Source organism: Podarcis gaigeae, assembly GCF_964106915.1.
Source record: "Podarcis gaigeae genome assembly, chromosome: 1".
NCBI lineage: Eukaryota > Metazoa > Chordata > Lepidosauria > Squamata > Lacertidae > Podarcis > Podarcis gaigeae.
Window position 1 is genome coordinate 64,416,088 of NC_139678.1, and position 12,481 is coordinate 64,428,568.

Here is a 12,481-nt window from a genome sequence, read left to right on the forward strand (position 1 = left end):
AACAGCATTTTTCTTTCACAAATAGCCAGTGTGTGATGTGAATGCTTGGAGAGCTTTAACCTTTTGCCCTCCAGTCCCAATCAAGATTGGGTTCTCCACAACGGCTATTTGCATGGGGTGGGGAACTCTCATGCAAATAGCAGCCACGGGACCCCTGATTGTGAGTGAGACCACATGAGGAACCCAGGGTTGCAGTCTCCCTAACTCCATGCCACGGTTCCATTTTGTATAGGGCCCCTGCATTGCACTCAGAGGCAAACCATGTTATTAACGTCATCAGTTGTTTGGCCCACAATTGACAAAGTTGTTAACCAAGGCGAAGTTCTTTTTCAATGATACTGAAGGAACAAAATAGATCCACAATTTTTTGTTGGATTTTTAAAACCAGAAGTGAGGTGAGACTCTACTAGTTCAACACAATCAATTTCTAACAAGACAATGATAGCAGTGATGTAGACAAAGAAGAAGAAAGGAAGGAAAAAAGGAAAACAGTCACAGAGTCAATTGTTTTTGTTTTGTTTTTAAAACAACGTGCAAGAAAACTCTCTATTAAGTCAACATTTTAATTACGGATTTAAAAAAACTGTTTAAGGAAAAACCTTCCTATGAGATGCGCAGACTTGCAAATTCTCCAGAGGACACTCTGTACATAGTATGGTCATTGGTCTGTCACTCCTGATTTTCATTTGCATCACCTTAATGTTTCCATAGCAGCAGAAATTACATTTCTCAGAGAAAGCTGCCAGGATCAGAGATGTTTGGTGGCACTTCAGTTTAATGATAAAAAGGAGTCCTGCTGATATTAAAGGGGCATGTGGAATGAAATAATTGATTCAAATCAATAAGGTACAATGACCGGAAATTACTAACTTTATTAAAAATTGGGGAGGCTAGAAGACATTTGACATATCAGGTATTTAGATAATTGAGTGGTATTCAATTCTTATCAAGCAGCCCTATGATCCATAGAATCTATTTTAGATAATATTTTTAAAAGATGCATTGGTAAGAGCAAGTACTAAATTTACTTGACAGGACTGACCTATTTAGTGACTAGGTTACATTTCAAGATGCAGGAGTGATTTTAGTCCCTGTGTGAATGGGAAAATACACTGTGTGAATAATTTAATTTAGGGGATCAACACAACAACAGAGCCATGAAAATGTTTTGAACTCCAAAATACTCTCTGAATTAGACAGATCTGTTAGGGATGGGTAATGGCACAAATCTGATACAGTGGTGATATAAATACCTCAATAGACATCTCACATGTGTTAAGATCATGTTTCACCTGAAAGTTTCCAAGGTTAGCAAGCTGTAAATATCAACACATATCAGAGCAGTCAAAAGATTGGCCACATGTATGGTTTCACCAACTCACCACTTTTTAAAAAAGAAATATGGCTGTGTGAATCAGTCATCATTCTTGTGTGTTACCATAGCACACATTTTTCCATGAACAGAATATTGCAAATATTGCAAAATTCTAATAGCTGAATTGTCCTTTGTCCCATATTTAATTTATGAAAATAATATATTATTCAGCTTATAGAAAAATGAAGTTAGACATATTTTCCAATGAAGAGGGACTGGCTTGCTCAAGTTATTTTGCAGCTAGTAATCATTTTTATTTATTATTTTATTTAGTCAGTTTATATATGGCTTACTATACGTAAAGTATCCTAGTTTACAGGATGAAGTTTCTACACAATGAACACAGTTATGAGAGTAGATTGTAGACCTTTTCGGTAAGTGCTGTTTGTGAGGAATGATGTAAAGAAAGTTTTTTCTCCCCTTCCAATTATCCACATGGAACTAACTGTGAACTTCTTATGGGTAAAATTCTTTTTGCTAAAGGCAACAAATATTAACCAACAATGTCAGGGACAAAGAATTTTGTTCAAAGATTCTCTATTTGTATAATCACTTGTCTTTAAAAATTTACCTAGTAAGTCAGTGAAATAAACTCCCCCTCTAGTGGCTTTGACAGTCCTGCAACAATTAACTTCAGACATTTGTTCTCCCTTGATTCTTTTTCTTTGAGTGAAGATACAGTTTCCGTCCAATTATTTTAAAATATTTAAAACTGCTCCAGAAATGGAGTTCCTAGCTATGATTTACTCCCAATGAGATCTCCTTCGCAACAGAAGTGACATAAGGGAAATCCTTAATCAGTTTCAGCAAAAAAAGCCTTCTGCACCATCTGTTAATAACTGTGTTGCATTTATGGCTGTGGCGAGACCACACTTGGAAGACCGCATAGAATTCTGGTTGCCTCCGCCTCAAAAAGGGGACTGTGGAGCTGGAAAAGGTAGGGGAAAAGGGCAAGCAAAATGATCAAGCAACTCCCCTATGTGTAAAAGTCAAAACATTAGGAGCTTTTTTGCTTAGAGAAAAGACGAGTGAGGCATGACATGATAGAGGTGTGGAGAAAGTGGACAGAGAGATTTTTTTCCATTTCTGGTGAAACTAGAACAAAGAGAAATCCAATTAAGCTGAAAGTGGGAAGATTCAGGACAGACTGAAGGAATGACTTTTTCAAACAGCACATACTTAACCATGGAATTCACTCTAACAGAAGGCAATGATGGCCACTGACTCAGTTGGCTTTAAAAAAGAATAAAATAAATTCATGGAGGATAAGGCTATCAATGACTACTAGTAATACAACATAATTTACAGTCAATTATATAGTATGCGGTACTATTATTTAAATTTTATGATACAACCTTCCCGGTAACTTTTTCTGATGGTAAGACAATAATGTTGGTAGATTCTGGACCGTGCTGTTTCCGAATTCTGGCATAAAGAGCTCTAACTTCCAATTCATGTTTCATGGCTTAAACAACAGTTTTAAAATTCAGTTTTGAAAATTATTTGTCTACCAATCTCTTACAATATGCAAATGTATAATTTAAGTTGTTACTGCCATACGTTTCAAGTCTTATATTCGTTTATGGACAATTTATAAGAATAGTTGGACATGGAAATAGGGTTGGGTGATTCTAGTTTGGAATTAATCAATGGATGTGAGGACTTGTGGTGGAGCACCAAAATTATCTTATATTGTGCTGAGTATATATAGGGGTGGCATGGGTTTAGGATTTCCCTTTTTTCCCAAGACCCACATACCTCATCACTAAAAAAAATAATAGTGACTGTTATCAGACCTGAATCATTGGTCGTGTTTCTTCTGTGTTAAGTGAAGGGGAAATAGACAGTGGCAAGTGTTCTAGAGTCATCAATGGAGTACAAAAGGGCTTCAACTCAAAATAACCCTTAAGTCAAACATATTCATTATATATCTGTATCATCTATATCTATCTGGTCAGGTGCCTATCAAACATGGCCAGGGAGAGTTTTGCTAGTCACATCTGGCCACGGCTGCCATCCAGACTTCTTGATCAGCCCACTCACCTCTTAGAAACATAAGACATATCTCTTATCTACAAAAAAATACTTCGGAAAATGTACCTTTTCTGCTCATAAAGGGATGGCCTGTGCAAACACAAACAATCATGTCTCTTTCTATTTCATCCCATGCTTGCAGCTGCTCACCATCAGGTGTGTACAATGTCTTTGCAGGTTGTGGCATTTTTAGCTGAGTTGTACAACTGTCAAGTAGCTGAAACATTAAAAACTGCATTAGTATTCAATGGTCCATGTTGGTTTGCAAGTTCAGCTTGCAGGTTAGAAAATACTGGCTTCCAATTCATTAGTGAGAACAGAGGTGCATACCAAGTAAGGCTAATTTCGAGGCAAGTGTTATGCATATACAATGTGTTGGACATGGTCTTGAATACCTATTATTATTATTATTATTATTATTATTATTATTATTATTATTATTCCTAATATTATTTTATTATTATTGCTACAATTGACAAAGCATGAAATTCAACGCCATGCTAAGATGATCATTCCATCAGCACAAAGATTCATGCTTGCCAGAACAATCTCCCCTCTCTTCCCTCTGTCTCTGTTCTGGGGATACTCCCAACCCTCCTGAGAAGATTTGGGGAGGGCATGGGGGCTGGCATGGGAAGGAGAGCAGGTCCTGTTGTTCTAGCAGGAATTGTTGTGTGGCCTTCCACTAGCACAACAATAGAATAGGACCCAAGCATTCTTTTGCCTGAGAGTCAAGAACTGGATTGAGACCTCACAATTTGCATGGGGTGGAATAAAACAAAATGGGAGATGTATTAGAAAGTACTGAATATGTCCAAGCTGCTGTGTATTTGGGGGGGAAATAGCCAATGTGCAGATTTCATGGCTCAACATATTTGTATCTTATTTGGTTGAAGATTTTTGGCTCTAATAAATTCCTGAGCTTAAACTCCATCCACGTCTCACATTTTCATTCCTGGGTTTGTGGGCACTAAATACAATGGTCTTTAGAAGCACTATTTTGAATGAGAGATTTCTTCTGCTTTACCTCTGCAATTGTTTGCCCCCAGGCATAAGCTCCTTGCTCAGGTGTAAATCCATTCACATAAGCCCACACTCTTTTAGTTGTTGGCTGCTTGTAGAGCTCTCTGTGACTTTTCACCAGTAGTTTAGGAGAAAATGAAGAAGTTCTTTTGAACTGTAATGCTTGAAGCTCTGAAAGGTGCATCTAATATGAAACACAAGTCATGAAGTTATGGAGTTCATGTGTGATAGTATCTTTAAAATAGTGCTATTACTGAAGATTTTGCTGACTACTGATGCCAGTCATTTGTTGTAACATTTGCACTGGCTGTTAATACTGCTGTTTTCATATATTCATCCACCATATTAAACCATAGTTATTAACTATGATTTAACACAAGCCATAGTTTGTGTTCTTTCTCCTGGATGTGCTCTGGATGTGCTCTGCTGGAGCAACAACCAATAAGCCTTGGCTTGTCATATCCAAGACTGGCCTTGTGGTTTGTTTCTCCCAAACAGTGAGTGGTAAGGCAAGAAGAAGCCTTGGCTACTGCTTATGATTTGCTTGGTGAGAATCAAATCACATGCCTAGGTTTGGATGACACAATAAGGCAAAGCTTGTGGTCCATTGCTGTTGATATGGTGCAACCAGGAGTGAAAGGAGTGAAGTGGGGACTTTTGACTGGGGATTCATTAATGTTAAACCGAGTAAACCATTAACTATGGTTTAGCATGATATGTGAACCAGGCCTTGTTGTTATTGTATTTCAATGGGTTTTATTAGGTATTGCTCCAGTAGGAAGGTAAACAGCGTTTCCGTGCACTGCTCTGGTTCGCCAGAAGCAGCTTAGTCATGCTGGCCACATGACCCGGAAGCTGTCTGCGGACAAACGGCGGCTCCCTCGGCTAGTAAAGCAGATGAGCGCCACAGCCACAGAGTCATCTGCAACCGGACCTAACAGTCAGTGGTCCTTTTACCTTAAGATGTTTTCATAGAAGCTGGTATTTAAATATTTTAATAAATTAATGATTAAATAAGCTATTCCCTATATGTTTTAGGTACATACTATGCCTTATTAAGTACATTCAACTTACATTTATAGTTTTGTACTTTAGAATACTTCAAAGAAATGTTTTACATTGCTCTGTTCAACATAGTGATTACGTGTTGAAGTCAGAAGCCACTCTACTGTCTGAAGAACGGCATATCCCTTTGGGAATGAATGTTGAACTCGCTCCAGTAACTTGCTGGTAAAACTGCAGTCTCCTAGCAGTGGCAGGTAAAGTTTGCTTCTCTCAGGAATCATTTGGATATTTGTGGGAAGTTAAAAATGGTAGCCAAAATATTCGGCAAAGAACCCAATTTCTCTGCCCAGAGCAATTCTGCTCTTATTTCTTCATCTCCTCCCATGTAAAAGTATGAACATTTCTACTCTCACCTTGCTCCTAATCACAGAGCTGTAGTTTGAATGAATAGTTGGTTCAAGTAGTCACTACATAATTTTTATGTTGATAGAATGTGACAGCCTTAGCTGTCAGTCAAACTACTCAGCAGAAAGTTCATTTCCATACCTCTGTATGTTGTATAGTTTCCATGAGCCTCATCTCTTCTTGAGTTTCCTCAGTCCAGCCTCCTTCTACAACCACAGGCTGGAGGGGGCTCTTAGTGGGCACCAAACTGGCTGCTTTAGATTTTGCTATGCGTCGCCCTAAAACAAGGATGGGCCAAAGAGTTATTCTTTAAATAAATAAATCAGAGTGTTTTATTTGAATGGCTCTAAGTCTTCTGGTGGCTATTCGATGCTCCAGCAAGTTTTTTTCTGACAGGAGTGATGAGATGCAGCAGGGAAGGGGTGGTGACAGGAAACCTCTAGAGGAAGTATTTCTTGGTGTACATAGAGTATCTTCATAATCTATTGTTGCATATCTCACCGACCCACACACTTTCATTCTAAATTGTCATTTAAGATCTATGGATTACAGGTTTTCTAACCAGATTCTAGGGTAGAGAACTACAGTTACTGAGTGAAGCTTAATTAAACACAATGATATAATTATCACATAGTGATAACTACATATATTTTAGCTTCCCTCTAAAAACAGATTGAAGCGGGGGGGGGGGTGTCAAAGCAACAACATCAGATGATCATTCAGGCCTTAAATTATTGTCCCCATAAATAAGTGCACAGGGTGGCTAAGATTAGCTAGAGCTAATTGTAGAGGCAAATTATGTTAATTCCATGACCATCAAAAGCCCTGATTTGGGAACTGCAGGCCAAGCCCAGACTGCACAGTACACATGATGGAAAGACTAGTATGGGCATAGGCAATCCTACACTATGTTATCCTTTCGGGGAATGTTAGTTTAATGCCGCAAACTGAAAAGAACAATAATACATACTGTGCATATATAGCCCAGAGTGAACCACCTGAGAAAGAAGCGCTTTGTGGATGAACCCCATGTGGGATAATATAAAGCTAAATGTGCTTATTTATTATGTTGTGGGAAGAGAACATGATAACAGTGAATTCTGCCATTGACCCTGAATTCTGAGATACTGACCTTGTAGTTGTCTCATTTTGTGCTTCATTGCATCTAGATCTGCCAGAATTTTATCTTTCTCTGACCATTTTTGTCGTCCTTCCCTCTCTGCATTTTGCAAAGCTGTAATAAAGCAAGATACACATTATTTTGACAACAGTTTGTTTCATAGTGATTTTGTACCTGCAGGTCTGTAAAGATTAACAGTTAGCATAATTGGATCTGTTTCAGCAAATAGTTTTTTTTAAAGAACCAGATACTGTTAGCAAGTTAAATAGATCCAATAATAAACATGTAATTAAAAGGTAAGCTTCTTCATAAGGAACTCTCTCTGAAAATACTGTAAAGCTTAAGAAAGTCTCTGTAGAATATGTATGGAATGAAAAAGCAGACTACTACATTTAAAAATTAAGCACCACTTTAATAGTGCAATCCTATCCATACTTATATGGAATTGGGTCTGCTGAACAAAGGGGGGCTTACTTCTGTGAGAACATTCATACAATTGGTATGACAGTAATAAAAGTTTGTTTTGTAAATTTAATAAAATGATTTGCAGCAGTAGAATTTTTGTCCATGATAATAGCCTGTTTATTATTTCTCATTTTACAGAGTTATGAGTTTTTGGATCCCAACTGTGAAACTAGTTCTGTGTGCCCAAGAGGGCTTCTTGAACAGAATGTACACAGCCTGCACTGCAAACCACTTTGAACCAGTTTCAAAGACAGTTTGTATTAAGGGGTGGTAGCACATTGAATGGAAAGGAACCAGAAATCAAGTATAGTCAAGAAAAGTAGCTCTCTGGATCCTAGCCAATGTATTGATATATCAGCATAACAATTTCCCCAGTTTAGGTGCTGCTGTAACAAAAAAAAAAATTCATTTTCTTCCATGACTTACTATCCAAAGGCAAGAAAGGTTCTCCTGTGGAAACCCAGACCTCAACTGGATTTCTAAGAATGATGGTGAGCAAAAAATCATCAACCAAGGTCAAACTATCTGGAGTCATCACTGATGGTATAGACTTGGAGTTCATTTTCTCCTCTGACTCCTTATCTTTGGAGAGAGAGAAAGAGAGTTATAGGACTGCTGTTTTGGTGTCATTTTGTCTACATTTGTCTACATGAGGCTACATTTTAATATTTTAATGTTCCATTATTTTAATGTTGTATTTTATTTTTGTTTTTAAGTTGTAATCATTCATCTTGTTTTTATTATTGCTTGTAAGCCGCTCTGAGCCTGGCCTTGGCTGGGGAGGGCGGGGTATATATAAATAAAAATATTATATTATTATTATTACTATTTTTTAAAAATCAAATCACACCATATCTTGCTTTTATTTCCCTTTTCATATATTGGGTATTTAAGGTTTGTGTTCATAGGTGAACACTGGGTGTCCTAACATCAGTAAGCTCTTGCCACCGAAGTGGAGATCCTCAATCATAGTGTTGATGATATACAATAAGAAAAAAGTAAGCTGCCCTACACAGTCAGACCATTGGTCCATTTAGCTCATTATGGTCTTTGCACTGATTGACTGGTAGTGGTTTCCAGAGTTTCAGACAGGAGTTTTTTCCTAGCTATTCCTGGAGATAATAATAATAATAATAATAATAATAATAATAATAATAATAATAAAAATAAATTTTATTTATATCCCGCCCTCCCCAGCCGAAGCTGGGCTCAGGGCGGCTAACAATAATCAAATAATCAAACAATCAAATAATCACACATTCAAAATATTCATTATAAAAATTAATTAAAATCAAATTAATGGCAACCAATTAAGCAATATTCTGTGCAGGTTGCCAGAGGAGCGAGTCAGGCTGCGCCCTGACCAAAGGCCTGGTGGAACAACTCTGTCTTGCAGGCCCTGCGGAAAGATGTCAGGTCCCGCAGGGCCCTAGTCTCTTGTGACAGAGCGTTCCACCAGATTGGAGCCGCAGCCGAGAAGGCCCTGGCTCTAGTTGAGGCCAGCCTAACCTCTCTGAGGCCTGGGACCTTGAGGATGTTATTATTTGCAGACCGTAGGTTTCTCTGTGGGGCATACCAGGAGAGGCGGTCCCGTAGGTACGAGGGTCCTAGGTCGTATAGGGCTTTAAAGGTTAAAACCAGCACCTTAAACCTGATCCTGTACTCCACCGGGAGCCAGTGCAGCTGGTATAGTACTGGGTGAATGTGATCTCGCAGTGAAGACCCCATAAGGAGTCTCACTGCGGCATTCTGCACGCGCTGGAGTTTCTGGGTCAGTCTCAAGGGCAGCCCCACGTAGAGCGAGTTACAATAATCCAGTCTGGAGGTGACCGTCGCGTGGATCACAGTGGCTAGGTCAGGGCGAGAGAGATAAGGGGCCAACTGCTTAGCTTGGCAGAGATGAAAAAATGCCGCCTTTGTTATAGCTGTAATCTGTGCCTCCATAGAGAGGGAGGTATCGAAGATTACACCCAAACTCTTAACGGACGGTGCTGGCACCAATTGCACCCCCGCAAGAGATGGGAGTTGCCCCCTCAATCCCATATCGTCCCGGCCCAGCCAGAGGACCTCTGTCTTCGAAGGATTTAACTTCAACCGGCTCCCACGTAACCATCCAGCCACAGCTTCCAGACATCTCGCCAGTGTGTCTGGGGCCGAGTCAGGATGGCCATCCATCAACAGATAGAGTTGGGTGTCATCAGCATACTGATGGCAGCCCAGCCCAAAACTCCGGGCAAGCTGGGCGAGGGGGCGCATAAAGATGTTAAAAAGCATCGGGGAGAGAATCGCACCCTGAGGCACTCCACACACCAAGGAGTGGAGCGATGACAATTCCCCCCCGAGCGCCACCCTCTGTCCCCGACCAGAGAGAAACGAGCGCAGCATTTGAACGACTGTGCCCTGGGTCCCCACGTCGGCAAGGCGGTGGTCCAGGAGTTTGTGATCGACCATGTCGAAGGCTGCTGACAGATCTAGAAGAATCAGCAGCCCCGACCCGCCTCGATCCAGCTGCCTGCGGAGATCATCTGTTAGGGCGACCAGAGCCGTCTCGGTCCCATGGCCAGCGCGGAAGCCAGACTGGAATGGATCCAGAGCAGATGTTTCATCCAGAAACCTACCAAGCTGTTCAGCAACCGCTCTCTCAATCACCTTACCCAGGAATGGAAGATTCGAGACCGGGCGGTAATTGGATAGATCTAAGGGATCTAATGATGTTTTCTTTAAGAGCGGATGCACCACTGCCTCCTTCAGTTCCCCTGGGAATATCCCGGTGCCAAGGGACAAATTGATGATATCCCCCAGGGGGGCCCGCACCTCGTCTGGACACGCTCTAATCAGCCATGACGGGCACGGGTCAAGAGGACAGGTGGTGGGCTTTCCAGCTCGGAGGAGTCTGTCCACATCGGCTGGAGATATCCGGTCAAAGTGGTCCAATACTGGACCCGAGGACAGTTGAGGGGCCTCCAGTTCCCTTATTGTATCCAAATTGGCAGGGAGGTCATGGCGGAGCAACAGGACCTTCTCCGCAAAAAAGCTCGCAAATGCCTCACAGCTGTGTGTCAAATTATTATTTAAATTTGGCTGTCCTTCAAGGGACGTTAAAGACCAAATTATACTAAATAATTGTGCCGGGCGAGAGCTAGCGGACGCAATGGAGGCCGAGAAGTAGGACTTCTTAGCGGCCTTCACTGCCATCTCATAGGTTTTCATAAAAGCCCTATAAGATGTTCTTGAGGCTCCGTACGGGCACCCCACCATACTCGCTCTAGCCGTCTGAGGTCCCGCTTCATTTTCCAAAGCTCCTCAGTAAACCAGGGAGCCCGGTTTCTGCGGGGTCGCAGAGGGCGCTTAGGTGCGATCTCATCGATGGCTGCCAGGAGCTGGGTATTCCAGCCCTTAATAAGCTCAGTCAATGAGTCGCCAGGGGGAGCAAGGTCCCGCAAGGCTTGACGGAATCTATCAGGGTCCATCAGCCTCTGCGGGCGAGCCCAAATCGGCTCACCACCTAAGCAGGGTGGGGGTGGAAAGTCAATCCTGGCTTTCAGGGCATAGTGATCAGACCATGGCACCTTCATCGAAGGAGACATGATCACATCTATACCGGCGCCAAAGATCAAATCCAGCGTGTGGCCTGCTTGATGTGTGGGGCCCGAAACAAACTGGGAGAGCCCTAGTGTCGCCATGGAAGACACCATGTCCAGAGCCTGTGAGGAGGGAGTGGCATCAGCATGGAAGTTGAAGTCTCCCAATACCAATAGGTTAGGGAACTCCAAGGCCCAGCCGGCCACCGCCTCCAGCAGGCTCGACAGGGTGGCTGCTGGTGCGCTAGGTGGCCGGTACACCAGCCAGACAGCCAAGCTCTCCTCGGAGCCCCACACTAGGCCAACACATTCAATTCCGGGGATCGATGGCGATGGTAGAGCCCTGAAAGAACAATCTTCCCGGATTAATAATGCCACCCCTCCCCCCCGGCCCACAGTCCGTGACTGGTGGAGGACGGAGAAACCCGGGGGCGCCATCTCTCGTAAGGTAACAGTTACCCCTTCGCGCACCCAGGTCTCCATCACACAAGCCAGGTCGACCCCCTGCGAGGTAACACTGAATTAAAGTTATGGCAAGACTACTAAAAAATTGAATAAGAAAGATGCCCACTTGTATTAATTACAATACAAGCCTACTTGTATTGGGCACCCACTCTTAGATAATTATGATTTTTAGATCTTTGAATATACAGTAGACCTACAACTTACACTTGATTTACTCATGCAATTGCAGCTTTGTGTGGGTGGTGGGAAACTAAATAAATGGAGAACAGTTAGAAGGGACCACCTGAGATCTCACAAGATCTTGTAAAAACCAGGCAAGTCAACTCTAGGGAGCCGAGGTGTCTTAAGTCCCCTCAACAGTTGCTGGGAAAGGGCCAGACGCACGTAGTTTTGAGGTGGGCAGGCACATGTGTGTGATGTCACACACATTGTGCATCACAGCTCCAGTAGCTGGCTCCTCCAGAGCGCTCGGTCTCCTCTAGGCAATGTTGTGCATTTGACATCACACACATGCAACGTGTGGGTGGTGTCACATGCATGCTGTGTGCCAGGCCCCCTCAATCTTGGGGGCAACCTGCTGCCTCTGGTAAAGTCCCTACGAGAGCTTGCACAACCTGCACAAAGCCCGGCAAGTTAGAAATGGCCATACCTTACACACTTTTCCCCTTTGTGTGTGGAACCCCCGGAATGTAACCCTGATATAAGGTTTGGGCCACCTGTACACAGCTATCTTCAATATAAATATGCAGTGACATCTAACATTGTGTGAGTGTACTTCTGTTCATGCAACGGGGCTTCCTCTTCCTCTTCTGTCCCCCAAAGCCCATCCAACCTCAAATCTGCTCCAGAGCCAAATTGTACAGGAAACAGCTTGACTACAAAAGCTGGCCAACAGACTGAAGAATAGACAAATAGAAGATGCCTTTACTCCAGTATGGCTCACGTTTATCACATGCACAGCCCAGCAAGACAACAACAAAAACCCACTGACAGGATAGGAATCAATAT

The 12,481-nt window shown here is 42.2% G+C and overlaps 1 protein-coding gene across 8 annotated transcripts in view; it reads right to left on the reverse strand.

Moving 5' to 3' along the window:
* The window catches only part of DCDC1 (doublecortin domain containing 1), a 267,210-nt gene that overhangs the window by 15,802 nt on the left and 238,927 nt on the right, over nucleotides 1-12,481 (reverse strand). For 7 of the 8 annotated variants that reach the window (XM_083748746.1, XM_083748748.1, XM_083748749.1 and 4 more), the window contains exons 33-38: nucleotides 7,854-8,009; nucleotides 6,975-7,076; nucleotides 5,984-6,120; nucleotides 4,437-4,616; nucleotides 3,476-3,626; nucleotides 2,731-2,840 (exon numbers count right to left, since the gene is read on the reverse strand). In XM_083748746.1, coding sequence (XP_083604872.1) covers nucleotides 2,731-2,840; nucleotides 3,476-3,626; nucleotides 4,437-4,616; nucleotides 5,984-6,120; nucleotides 6,975-7,076; nucleotides 7,854-8,009 — 836 coding nt within the window. The remainder of the gene's footprint in view (nucleotides 1-2,730; nucleotides 2,841-3,475; nucleotides 3,627-4,436; nucleotides 4,617-5,983; nucleotides 6,121-6,974; nucleotides 7,077-7,853; nucleotides 8,010-12,481) is intronic. The other variant, XR_014566754.1, reaches the window with a different exon arrangement.